General features: G+C 40.8%; 1 protein-coding gene across 1 annotated transcript; it reads left to right on the forward strand.

Moving 5' to 3' along the window:
• Window positions 1–3,707: 3,707 nt before the first annotated feature.
• Window positions 3,708–11,796, forward strand: NMUR2 (neuromedin U receptor 2; the record flags this gene model as incomplete). Its single annotated transcript, XM_082006243.1, has 4 exons — window positions 3,708–4,427; window positions 9,305–9,389; window positions 10,431–10,556; window positions 11,537–11,796. The coding sequence occupies 4 exons, from the start codon at window positions 3,708–3,710 to the stop codon at window positions 11,794–11,796; spliced, it is 1,191 nt and encodes a 396-aa protein (XP_081862369.1).
• Window positions 11,797–12,055: the final 259 nt, after the last annotated feature.

Consider the following 12,055-nt stretch of genomic DNA (forward strand, 5'->3'; position numbering starts at 1 on the left):
CCCAAGCAGGGTTGTTCAGAGATGTCAGTTCATGTCCTGGATGCCAAGTGGACGTGTCAGTGCAGTATTGCGTCTCAGCTAATCAACAGAATTAATTAACATGGCACACCAGGCAGTGGCACACCACGTCTTTAGCACAGCTATATTACGTCCAGTTCCACAATCAGAGTATATGAAGCTGGATAAGGAATCTCCTTGCCTCAACACATACATATAAATATCCAAAAGAGCTTGTTTTGCATGAATAAAATTCTACATTCTGAGATGAGCAAGTATTCAAATTAGACCATCCTAATGGCCCATAGTTCTTCAAAGTACATCCCTCTGTAAGCATGATCAGTGGAGGATTTATCCATTTGTTACACTCTGGATTACCTCCACCATTCTCTGGCTCTTTTGCTGAATGTGTCCAATTTCCCCTAAAATACAAAATTATTCAGCATTTACTGACCTAATACATTGTTGCTAATGGGTGCCCTTTCAAGGGCTTTGGGAAACATGAAGGCAGTTGAGCTTACCTCTTCTTCAATGGGCACTTTGCTGCCCTTAATGGAACACAGGAATGTGGTATAGCATGTTTCATCAGCTAAGGGAAAGACTCCATCATATAGATGTGGTACAAGAGATACCGCCAGCATGAGAGCACAGTCAGTGCCTAAGGAGATAATGTCCACTAGTAGTGGGACTTAACATGCCAAAAAACCTCGTCTGAGTTAATGTTTCCAAATGTTACATTACATTAATGTGCTTTATGTAGTGCACATTACATTAATGTAAATATTACATATACATTAATTACATTACTATTACATAAAACTGCACAATTCTAAGGCCGGAATGCAGCACACTGTCTTTCTTTGAGCGTATTACAGCAAGCACCAATGAAATGTGCTTTATAATGAAAAATACCATATGCTTTAATATCACTTTCTAAAGGAAAATCTGTTTTTATTTTATGCCTCAGTTGTAAAAATAAAATATTTCCAGTCATACAGAGACAGATCTAGTCTTTGGTTAGGTACACTCTCCTATCGTTATTGAGACAGATATGATAAAGAACAGTGAATAAAGCTTCAAGAAATGATCTGAAATGTATTTTCCACTCTCCTTGTCCTCTCCATCTGCCACTTAATTTTGGTCATAGTGACATGGTTCCAGGGAGGACCTACTAGACAAATAGACCTGCTTTTCTTCTGTGCTTCTATTCTTACATCTTGTCAGCACCTGAGCCCAGCAGGATCATAAAACATGGAGAAGGGAGAACAAGTGGAAGTAGCCACAGGTGGGCCTGGCATATCCACACTTTGAAGGAACCTGATGTGTTTCTACCGCCCATTGCTTTCCTCTCACAGAGATCATGACAGGTATGGCTGCCCTGTGCATTTTTTTAGCAAATAACTCAATCCATTTGGGTTTCCCTTTCTGTAAGATTGAGTTCAAGCTGAACAGACCTCAAGTTTCCTTTTCAGTTTCTTTACAGAAGTTAATGTGTAAGAAGAAAAATGAAAACTGGTTTGGTAGCCACTTTAGATATGCTAACTCACCTCAGTTATGATGCAGTGTAGAGAGTGGTGGAACTTACTGGAGAGGGAAGAAGAAATGGAAAGAAATTAAATATTGTTGAGACATTAAGGGAAAAAAAAACCCTGAAAGTTAGGCAGAGGTTCAGAAAATGTTTAATCCTGCACAAATTCTCAAATACTTGTCTCCTACTGTGCTCTGAAACAGTCAATCCTGGTCTTGACCAGGCACCCTACTAATGATTCCTCTGTTCCTACCTCTTATACCAACAATAGTTCAAAATCAAATTCACATTCTTTCAACATTGTTAAAATGCAAGGAATCTCTTTAAGATGAATCCTTAACGAAGGGAGAGATAGATCAAAAGAGCACACTTGTTGCTCATCAAGCCAATAAAACCTTTCAATCTGCTGAATGAAATACCTCTGTGCAATGCTAAAATAAATGAGTAGGGTCTTTCTGATGGAGGGAGTTTATGTGCAAGATCATTCCAGCACATCTGAAAGTCATTACAAGAGACATGCTTCTGTTATGGTACCTTCCATGCCTCTAACATTTTAAATGAATGCACAGTAATCCTCAGGCTCCACACATGAAATATGTTGCTGTGGGACCAAACCTTGGTTCTTTACCTCCTGCACTTTTTTTGGCAGTCTGTGCTTATTACAGTATTTTTTCTTGCAAGGTTATTGGACCACTGCTAAACTAGAAGAAGTTAAAGAGGGAAGGAGCCTCAGTTCTTAAGAGTCAGAAAGTTTTTCTGTGGGATCAGTTTACTGTCTAGCCACTTACCGTGGAGTAGTTTCCATTTTCCTTGGAAAACTTGATTTTTTCAGGATTTTGGAGGAGATGCCAGCCAAAAGGACTGTTCTTTTGTTCCTGGATGGTTAAAAATATGCAGTCTTAGGTTAGTAGCCAGAGAGACTCAGCTAAAGGGTCAAACAGACTGAAGAAGGTGGTTCTTCACACATAGATAGTAGATCCAAGGAGCTCCTTGCCAAAGGAGGGACTGGGCAGGTACTCAAAAGTGAGAGCTACTGAGAGGTACTGGGCAGTCAAATTGCACATCAAGCTGACAAAAATCCCATATACTAGCCCTCAGCTTTTGCACCTCTTCGATTCCAAAGAGCTAAATTTTTCTGAATCTCAGAAAATTATATCCACGTACTTTGAAGCTTTTTTGCTTTAGAGAAATTCAGTAAGGAATCAAGCATTCATAAAGAGCTAAATGATCTATTTTGACACAGTCATCATCCTTGCAGGGTATACTTTTTTGGCTTATTTCATGTGTTTGCAGAATGGTTGTCACTCAGGAAGAAATAAAAGTTTATAAAAATTCATGTAAATTTAGTCATGGAGGCAATAAATAAGTCTTTGGGATAGCACAGTCTTCAGAAAAATTCCCAAAACAAGCCTATCTAAGAATATGGGATCATATTCCAGTGTATCAGGAAAGTGGAAATATATTTTGATATCAATAAGAGCAATTAAAATCCTATGTGAGATTTCAGGAGAAAAACAAAATGCAGTGTTTAAAAAAAGGCCAAGTCATTATAGTAGCCTAATTCCACATGAATGACTACAAAAACAGGTTGGCTTTCTACCCATCAAACTCTTTCCAAGTACTTGCTGCCGTAGACAACAGAAAATAAAAATCAGCAGAGATCTAAAAAATTTTTTGCTTGTGGCTTGTAACTGATGTAGCATCAATATAATTTTCTAAAAGCTTTTTGAACTGAGTTTTGGGGTTTTTTTTGGTCTGGTTTCCCACCCTCTGACAAATACAAACATTTTGCAGCTGGTCTCACATTCTATGTTTCATATTCCCAGCTCTCTAAATCCCATATATCTGATTCTGTAAATGCATCTGCTACAGTAGCTGATACAAATAGCTGGAACCTCTTTTCTTACTCTATAATCCAATGCACTTAGTGAGCCAATGAATATGTGTGAAAGGAGGGGCTTTCTGGCTAAGGGACTCCTTGCAGGGGAACAGCTGTTAAAACGTCAAATCCTTACCCGAAGCCAGGCAAACACACTCACATCGCTCAGTGGCTTTGTGTGTCTAGGTCTGGCAAGACGACTCCCCCACTCTGCTCTTCTCGCTGCAAAAAGTGAGAAAACGAGCCCAGAGAAACTTAAAGAAGACTGGATCTCAGTTGTGAAACATTTCAGCAGATCCCGTAATGGCCTGGATCAGCAATATCTCTTGGTTTAATCACCTTGCTCTACATGAAGAACATTTCAGGAGGTACTTAAACAGCACTGAGGATTACTTAGCCTTCCTATGTGGGCCCAGACGGAGCCATCTGTTCTTGCCCATGGCTTTGGTGTACACCCTGATCTTCATCGTTGGGGTGGTAGGTAACTTCTTAGTTTGCCTGGTAATCCTCAAACACCGGAACATGAAGACCCCGACCAATTACTATCTCTTCAGCCTCGCTGTCTCAGACTTGCTCGTGCTGCTTTTTGGGATGCCACTGGAAGTCTATGAGATGTGGAGCAACTACCCCTTCTTGTTTGGACCTGTTGGCTGCTATTTCAAGACGGCGCTTTTTGAGACGGTGTGTTTTGCCTCCATCCTCAGCGTGACCACAGTCAGCGTGGAAAGATACATTGCCATCCTCCATCCTTTCCGTGCCAAGCTGGAGAGCACTCGCAAGCGTGCCCTGAGGACCATCATGGTGCTCTGGGTCCTCTCTGTCCTCTTTGCCCTCCCCAACACAGGCACCCACGGCATCATGCTGCAGTATTTCCCCAATGGCACCCCGGTCCCTGGCTCTGCTACCTGCACTGTAGTCATGCCCATGTGGATCTACAACTGTATTGTCCAGATTACTTCCTTTCTCTTCTATGTGCTGCCTATGGGGGTAATAAGTGTGCTGTACTATCTGATGGGGCTAAGAGTAAGTCTTACTCCAACTGTGCTCAGTGTTTCCTTAGCTCATTCTTGTGTGTTTGTCTGTATGTGTCTTTTAAGTGATTTCACCTTTTTCTTGCCCATCTCTTTTTCCCCAAAAAAGCAAAAGTATTTCAAACCTCTGAAAACAGTGGATCCAACTCCTTCTTTAGTGTAATCCCATTCTCAGATGAAGATGGCTATGTTATTGAATAATTCACCCCAATCTTTTTAAAAAAACTTACCATCACTGCTGCTCACATTTGAGTGTTACTTAAACATCCAGGTCTGCAGATTGATTCCAGCTTTACAGAGAGTTCCACCTGTGCAGTAGGGACTAGAAAAAAATAGACCAAAAGGAAAATGTGAAAAGAATAAAAAGAAGCAGGCTAGTGATTGAATCTTCTGTATTATTTGTTTTCCCTCTTCTTGTGGCTGTGGAATTTCCATTGCATTACTTTATTTTTCTCCTTCCCTGGAGATGGCGATAATATTCAGTTGTTAAAACTCACAAAGCTGTCATAAACTGAAATGCTACCTTATTGCTCTAGCTAGAAAATTCAGTAATCGTTTCCTTATATAACTATGGCATAGTTTCACCATCGACTAAGGCTACTTTGGACTTCATATTCATTCTCTCTTCAGAAAGTGAGACTAGTTTTGCCCAGTATTCATCATTTAAATACATGGATAAAAAAATTGGTATCATAGTATTATAAATGCACTGCTAATCATAGCAAGTCAATGCCTTTTTTTCTCATGCATGACATATATTTTGAAAATATAAATCCTATCTTATTGCACTGAGTAGGACTTAAAATTTTAAAAGCTCTGTCTGATCATATAGCAAGAAAGGGGTGCAATATGCTAGTAGAGACAAATTAACTTACTGAATAATGTGCAAGAAATTCAACCAAACCTCTGTTGGTGTATATATCATTTTGTTGTGCTGGCTGATATTTACTGTTATCTAAAACTATACAGAAGCAATTTTTCCCTACCCAGGAAAAGCCCCAAGGATTAACTGCCAGAAATCCATAGCACACTGCAGATCTTTGAAGCAATTATCCCCACAGCCCAGTGGCTGTTGTGGGGTCTTTACATAGTTTCAGTGAAAATTTTGCAAAATAAAACCTGAAGGGAAGAAAAAGTGCTGAAAATATAGCTGTTAAAAAAAGAAAGAGAAATCCCCAAAGTAATAAAAAGAAGTCTTGAAGATTGCAATAAATTCTGTTTGTGGCAGCAGATATTCCTAATCCCTGCTCCCCGAGGACTTCTGTATATTCACAGATATGTTCAAGCTATCTTTCGGAAGGGCTGCAGCGTTCATTGTTTATACCTCTGCTTTTCTGTATATCCAACTCTGACTTCCAAATTTTAAACAATAAAAATGGTGTATCTGCATTGTGCTCCAAACTGCACTAGGCAAGATAATTTCATTTTTTCAACAGAAATTATAGAAGAACGGTGTATATATTCAATTTTTTCAGAGAAGACACTTTTTATCTACTCACAGAGGATGAAATCTATGAAGCTTCAGCAACACCCCAGAGTCTCCTGAGTGCCATGTGTTGCTCATAGACTGCAGAATTGATCCAAAGGTGGTACAAAGGCTCAAATTCAGAAAACAGAGGCATAGATTTTCCAAGTCCGGGCTTTGTGGAAAGGCATTTCCTCACCAAAGTTTCTCACTCACGCTTTGTCAGTGTTCAGGAGAGCCTCAGAATGCAATACAGAGGAAGCGTATGTGACATGTTAAGCAGCTGTAAGAGGCAGCAAACATGGCCATATGATAGCTGAGTTAATTTTTAATTTTATTCCTTGTAAAAAGGAGAAAACATATTTAACTTTTTTACTGGGAAATTCATGGCCAACAGAACCTTCAGGCTGATTACCTCATCATCAGTTACTCATGGTCTACTTGGATCTAATTTCAAGGCATATGATGGTTTAATACTTCAGTGTTACGGTCAATAGATAGTTCCAGCATTAATGTAAAGAAGAGGACACTGATGATTACACTGTAGTCTCATTAGATTTGATTGTGGAAGCTTCCTGCTCCGTCTTTCATGGGTTCCTCATCACAGGTGCCTCTAGGACCAATGCTTAAATCATCCAGGCTCTTCTTTAAGCCCAGTCAGCTGTTTGGCTACTGGTTGCAACCTACAACCAAAAAGCTGAGGAGGAGAAAGAGAGGGAGAAAATGAGAACATGGGGAAATTGCTGCTTGGAGAAGCTAATCCCTGCAGCGCTGATAGAGATGGGGTGGCATTGCTTGGGAAGAAGTTTGTGTTGCAGCAGGATTCAGTGCAGCGTCCCTGTCCATTTCTTTCAAACTGCTCTCTAAAAGGACACAGGGATAGGTGGCCATCACAGGTTGTCTAAAAGTCAGATTCTATTTAACTAGGATTTTTGACAGTGAATGAAGAGAGTGGAAAATCCAGAGACCTATTTATCCTACCTACTTCAGACATCTATGAGGGGATCTAGATGATCAGTTGGGGACTAGATTGACTTCACCTAGGCAGGGTGATTCTTCTGCTAAAAGTCCAACGCTTCTCTTAGTGTCGCTTCCCCTCAGCTGCACATTGGACACACTGGTAATTTTGATCTCAACCCTCTCTGAATCAAGACAACTTATGCTTACCAATGTACAGCTGGTCCAGATTTTCTCGTCAAAATCTATTTTGCCCCCTAAATGCCCAGCTGCTAAAACCAGAATCATTTGTGGACAGTTGATTGCCTTTGGCTAATTTCTGCAGAGCCCAGCACACTCCTGGAAGGGTTTGTCCTCTTTCCATGGAGGTTGTCCTGCAAACCTTGCACCCACTAACACATTTTCCTTTGCAGTGGGAGGGAGCTAAGAGTACACCAAGATTGCAGTTCAGCAGATGGGTGGCAACTGCTTCAGCCAAATCACTGAGATAGGCAGGACTGCATGCTTTAGCACAAGCCATGTAGTTTTTACATACCAATTTTTCCATCAGCTGGAGAGAAAGTTTCATCACCGCTTGTGTTGGGCCAAAGAGCTTATAGAAAATGGTCCCCCTGCTTTTGCTGAGTGGCCTCACTAGGTTTGCCTGGGCGTAGGCGAGGCCCTAATTTCACTCTGCCCTTTGATTTTTAGTATGAAATGCTGTAGATAATGAAGATGTGAGGGGAAAATCCAATTTTCAGCTTCTTGCTCCACACACTTTTAATTCTCTTGCAGTGAATGGGTAACATTCATCTCCAGGCAACCCTACTTGTAAAAGTAACTCCTTGGCTGGAGTTCTCCCTCTGTCAAACCATTGGCATAAACTCAAGTTCCAACCTTTGCCATGGACTTGCTTTTTTTTTCCCCCTCTTCCCCTTTGTCATAACTCATTGTTTTATTAAATTGCAGCTGCTGAGTTATTCTTACTAGTTACACCTCCATCTATTACCACTTGAGGCTAAAGAGGGACCTTACAGCACCATGAAAATAACAGGAGGAAGGTGAAAAATAAAGATACTTGTGTCTCTGGTTTATTGCAGCATCAGAACACTGTATTCTCTGAGGCTTTGGAATATGCCTGGAATAGATTACTGTTAAGACTGAAAACCACTGAAGGAAAACTAGGGATTTTAGTCAATCTGAGCAGACTTTTATCGCTAGATGTGTTTCAAATCAACTGAGCCTCTTCCTTAAGCAACTGTGCCTATGACTAAAAGTTACAAAGGGAATAATAGAAAACCCGAGAGGCTGAATTGCACTATAATTGAATATAATTTGATTTACATGTGTTTCCCTTTTATGGGTTTTATGAATAAATAGAACACTGAAAGAAGGACTCATTTGATCATCCTTACAGAAAATTATTGTTAATCAGAAATCAGAAAGCAAAGTCACAGTGTAAAAGGCAAAAGAAAATGTAGTCACTAGCATGTTTTCACAAGATTTTTACAAATCCAGATTGATTTCTACCTTTTCCTTATTCTTGATATTCTTTCCCATGTAATTAAAAATTTTGTATCCAGTTTCAGTTGAAAAAAAGGTCATTCCAAATCTGTTGGCTAATCAGAAGTTCCCACTTCAGGAAGCTGGGTCCAATTGTGCACTCCCCATAGATGATTTCTTTTATAATCAAACCAATTGTCCTAATTATCTAGCCCTTGTCTTTTCATCGCCAAAGCACCGGTGCTCTCCTCATAAGACTATTGGGAAAGCATTTCAGGGACAATCAGATTATTATTCTTTATGTCCATTGTTTAGAAGTCCAGGGAAAACCACTGGAGGAAAAAAAACCCCCACCTTGTTGTAATTGAGCATCATGGGTCTGAATCTGTGCATATCATGAACACCGGCTGTTTGCAAGAGAGCATATATGGGTTTTGTTCATTAGATGGATTGAATATCAATTAGTCCAAACACTCAGGGCATGAAACAAACTCCCTTGAATTCTACAGGAATTTTCCCAGGGAATACAGTTGTGTTTCACTGAGGCCTCTCTATTTTTTGGATCATTGGTTTGTACTTAATTGTGGGGAATTCTTTTAGGAAAATAAACAAACAATATTTTGCTAGAAGAGAAAATAACGCCTAGCAAGATACTGTTGAAATTTAACACAAACTGTGAACTAAATATTGACTCATTGAGAAGGGACAAGTGGGGAACCTAAATACAAATTTGCTGTAAATATGCAGTCTCAGGTGTGGAAAATCTGCAGATTGTTTTGAACCTGAAGCTTCAATGTTTCCCTAGACTAAAACTGAAATTTACATGTAGATTTTTTTCAGTGCGTCCTGACTTGCCACAAATTTTGCCTTCTCAAGCTACAGCTATCAAAATATCAAACAGGCTATGTCTGGTGGGGATGTCATCTCCTGTCTAAGCTCCCCTTCGGTTTCCCTCCTTTTGCCAGTTGAAAGGAGACAAATCTTTGGAAGTGGAGGAAATGGCTGTGAATGTTCAGAGACCATCCAGGAAATCAGTCACCAAGATGTTGTGTAAGTAATGAGTCCTATTATGTTTTATTTACCATGGACGAGAGGGTGACCAGGTGCTGAGGGTATCAAGCAAATTCACCAGATACAAGAGTTATGAAATGAGTAGCTGTATTTAAAAAAAAAAGGATTTATTGCTGTTTTATCTGGACTTAAAGGACATGAGAGTGAAACCATGGCTAACTATCAAAAGACTCAGAAGGCAAATTCTCCTCCCCAGCATGAGAGGAGGTTGAGCAAACCTACATGGTAGACACTTGCATGGCAACTGTCTAATATGCCTCACTCCAAACCTGGCTCTTGCAGCACTCCAGGGAGCATCCCTCTTTTTCAGAATGCAAATAGTCTATCTGTCTTGTACCTTTTTAAAGAAGGTTGTACCTCTGTTTTACATCACACCATGAGCTCTGCTCGTGAATGGGAATGTCCTGTCAAGCCAAATACATCATGTACTGCTGACTTAACCACATAGACCTCCCCAAGAAAAAGTTGGACCTAGGCAAACTTGCACATTGTATAACATTCAGGAGAATTTGTGCTCCAACCACTCTGACAGCACTCACATCACTTCCTAATTTAGGGCTGTCTTTAAGGCAACGATCACCTTGCTACTGAGATGGTGTTTATGCAGGAAACATAAATAACCTTCAATATTTCCTGCAACAACGTTGTTCTTTTAGGCAGCTTAAGTCACCTTCTGAACTAGGGAATTGTACTTTGAAGTCAACAAGATTTTCTGTGCCCCATGACTGTGACCACAGATGTTCACGGGAGCCAAGTCTGGAATGGGTTTGCAAGAGTCCTAACTAGAGCTGCCACAGACCAACACAGAAATCAGTGGAAAGTTTGTTCTTTTTGCTGGTAACGTTTTTCAGTGAGCACTGCAGAAACACAGAAAGGGTGGCAAAAGTTTTAAAGTAATAAATAAAATTTGTATATTTAATCTTTCATCCAGCTTTCTGAACTATACCTGCTCTGTGCAGGTGAGTGAACCATATCCTTCCATAACTGACTTGTTTTTCTTCTCCCCTTTCCCCATGGTAGTTGTCCTTGTGATGGTTTTTGCTATCTGCTGGGCTCCATTCCATATAGATCGACTCTTCTTCAGCTTTGTTGTGGAATGGACTGAGCCTCTGGCTAATATATTCAACTTAATTCATGTGGTGTCAGGTAAAGCTTTCTTCTTCCACTTGCATAGGGTCTGACAAAAAAAGTATTTGTGAGTGGTTTACCTGAAATATGTAGTAATTTATTAGTAATTTATTTTGTACGTGACATGAGACATGTATGGAAAAGCTTCTTGGGGTAGACAGTGATGAGAAATCTGCCTTAATAAAAACTGCATGCAAGTTTCTGCAACTTTGAAGATCTGGGCATGTTGTCCAATACAGGTATCTGAATATCCACAAAGAATGAAAAAAAAAAAAGATATCATACATCATTACCAGCTACTTTTCCTTCTTGGAAATGTTCAGAAACAAAAGCTGCTGTCATTCAGCTGCTCTTAATGAATACACAGCAGCAGTCATTGTCCTCCAGAGGGTCACTCAGGCAAACCTTACCAAATGGCAAGATAAAAGACTTGCATACTGCTCAGAACTGGATGGTATAACCAAATGTTTATGGCCCTTCCAACCAACCATAAAATTAAGGCTTTTTCAAAGAGAAATCTTATTTTCAGTCTGCCATGGGAAAACACTGAATGTGGCCATTAGACAGCTCATACAAATCCAATCTCGTGCAATCGTCCTGGTGTGTTGTAAGAAATTAGCTCCCCTGGGCTGGAAGTTACCCTCTGACGGCTTCGATGGGGGCACCAGCGGTGCAAATCCTGCTGTGGGGATGAGGGCTGTGCTGGAGGCAGGTCAGTGCAGCTCAAGAGAGCTGGTTCCTGAACAGCTGGGGAGAGTGGGCTCTGGTTAATGCTCTCCCACTTTCCTTTGGCTGTGTGCTGCAGTGCCTGAGCTAGCCTTGGAGACACCCCTCTGCCTGTGCAGGAAGGTAGCAGGCAGAGCTCTGCTGTCGCTGCCTCCAGCCTTGCACCCAAGTTTGCTGGAGCAGTATAGGCAGTGAAGAAGTTTTCCTCTTCTGAGATCATTTCACACATAAATGAGGTCCCTCTCTCCTTTCTCCCACCTTTGTTCTCCTAGGTGTTTTCTTCTATCTGAGCTCTGCCGTGAACCCCATCATTTACAACCTATTGTCCCAGCGCTTCAAGATGGCTTTCCTCAGTGTGATTTCTCCTTGCTGCAAGCACTGGGCCCCTAAACATCCCACTAGCAAGATACCTGCCCAGCAGTGCCTCTTTGTGATTGAGGACCACAATCTCGTGGACTCTGCTGAAGACACAAGTCTCCCTGGCATGCACAGGACATCCGTCAGCAGTTCTCAGCTCTCCACTGGTCTGTGACTTTCCATGTTGTGATCCAGGTGAGAGAGAAGTTAAAGAAAATGACTTTAAGAAACAAAAAAAGAAGACAACCTCTTAAAAGACTGATTTCAGCAAGAAAAGCTGACAGACTTGTTGAATGAATGAAAGAGGAGACTGTAATTAGCAGGTGATTGAGAAGCATTGTATTACCCTCAAACTAATAGGAGGGCTGGAAATCCCAGTTCACTGGCTATGCCAGCAGAAGAGCTGCTTTACAAAAACGAGACACACTCCCAAT

The sequence above is a fragment of the Phaethon aethereus genome (genome assembly GCF_964289735.1).
Source record: "Phaethon aethereus genome assembly, chromosome: 14".
Taxonomy (NCBI): Eukaryota; Metazoa; Chordata; class Aves; order Phaethontiformes; family Phaethontidae; genus Phaethon; species Phaethon aethereus.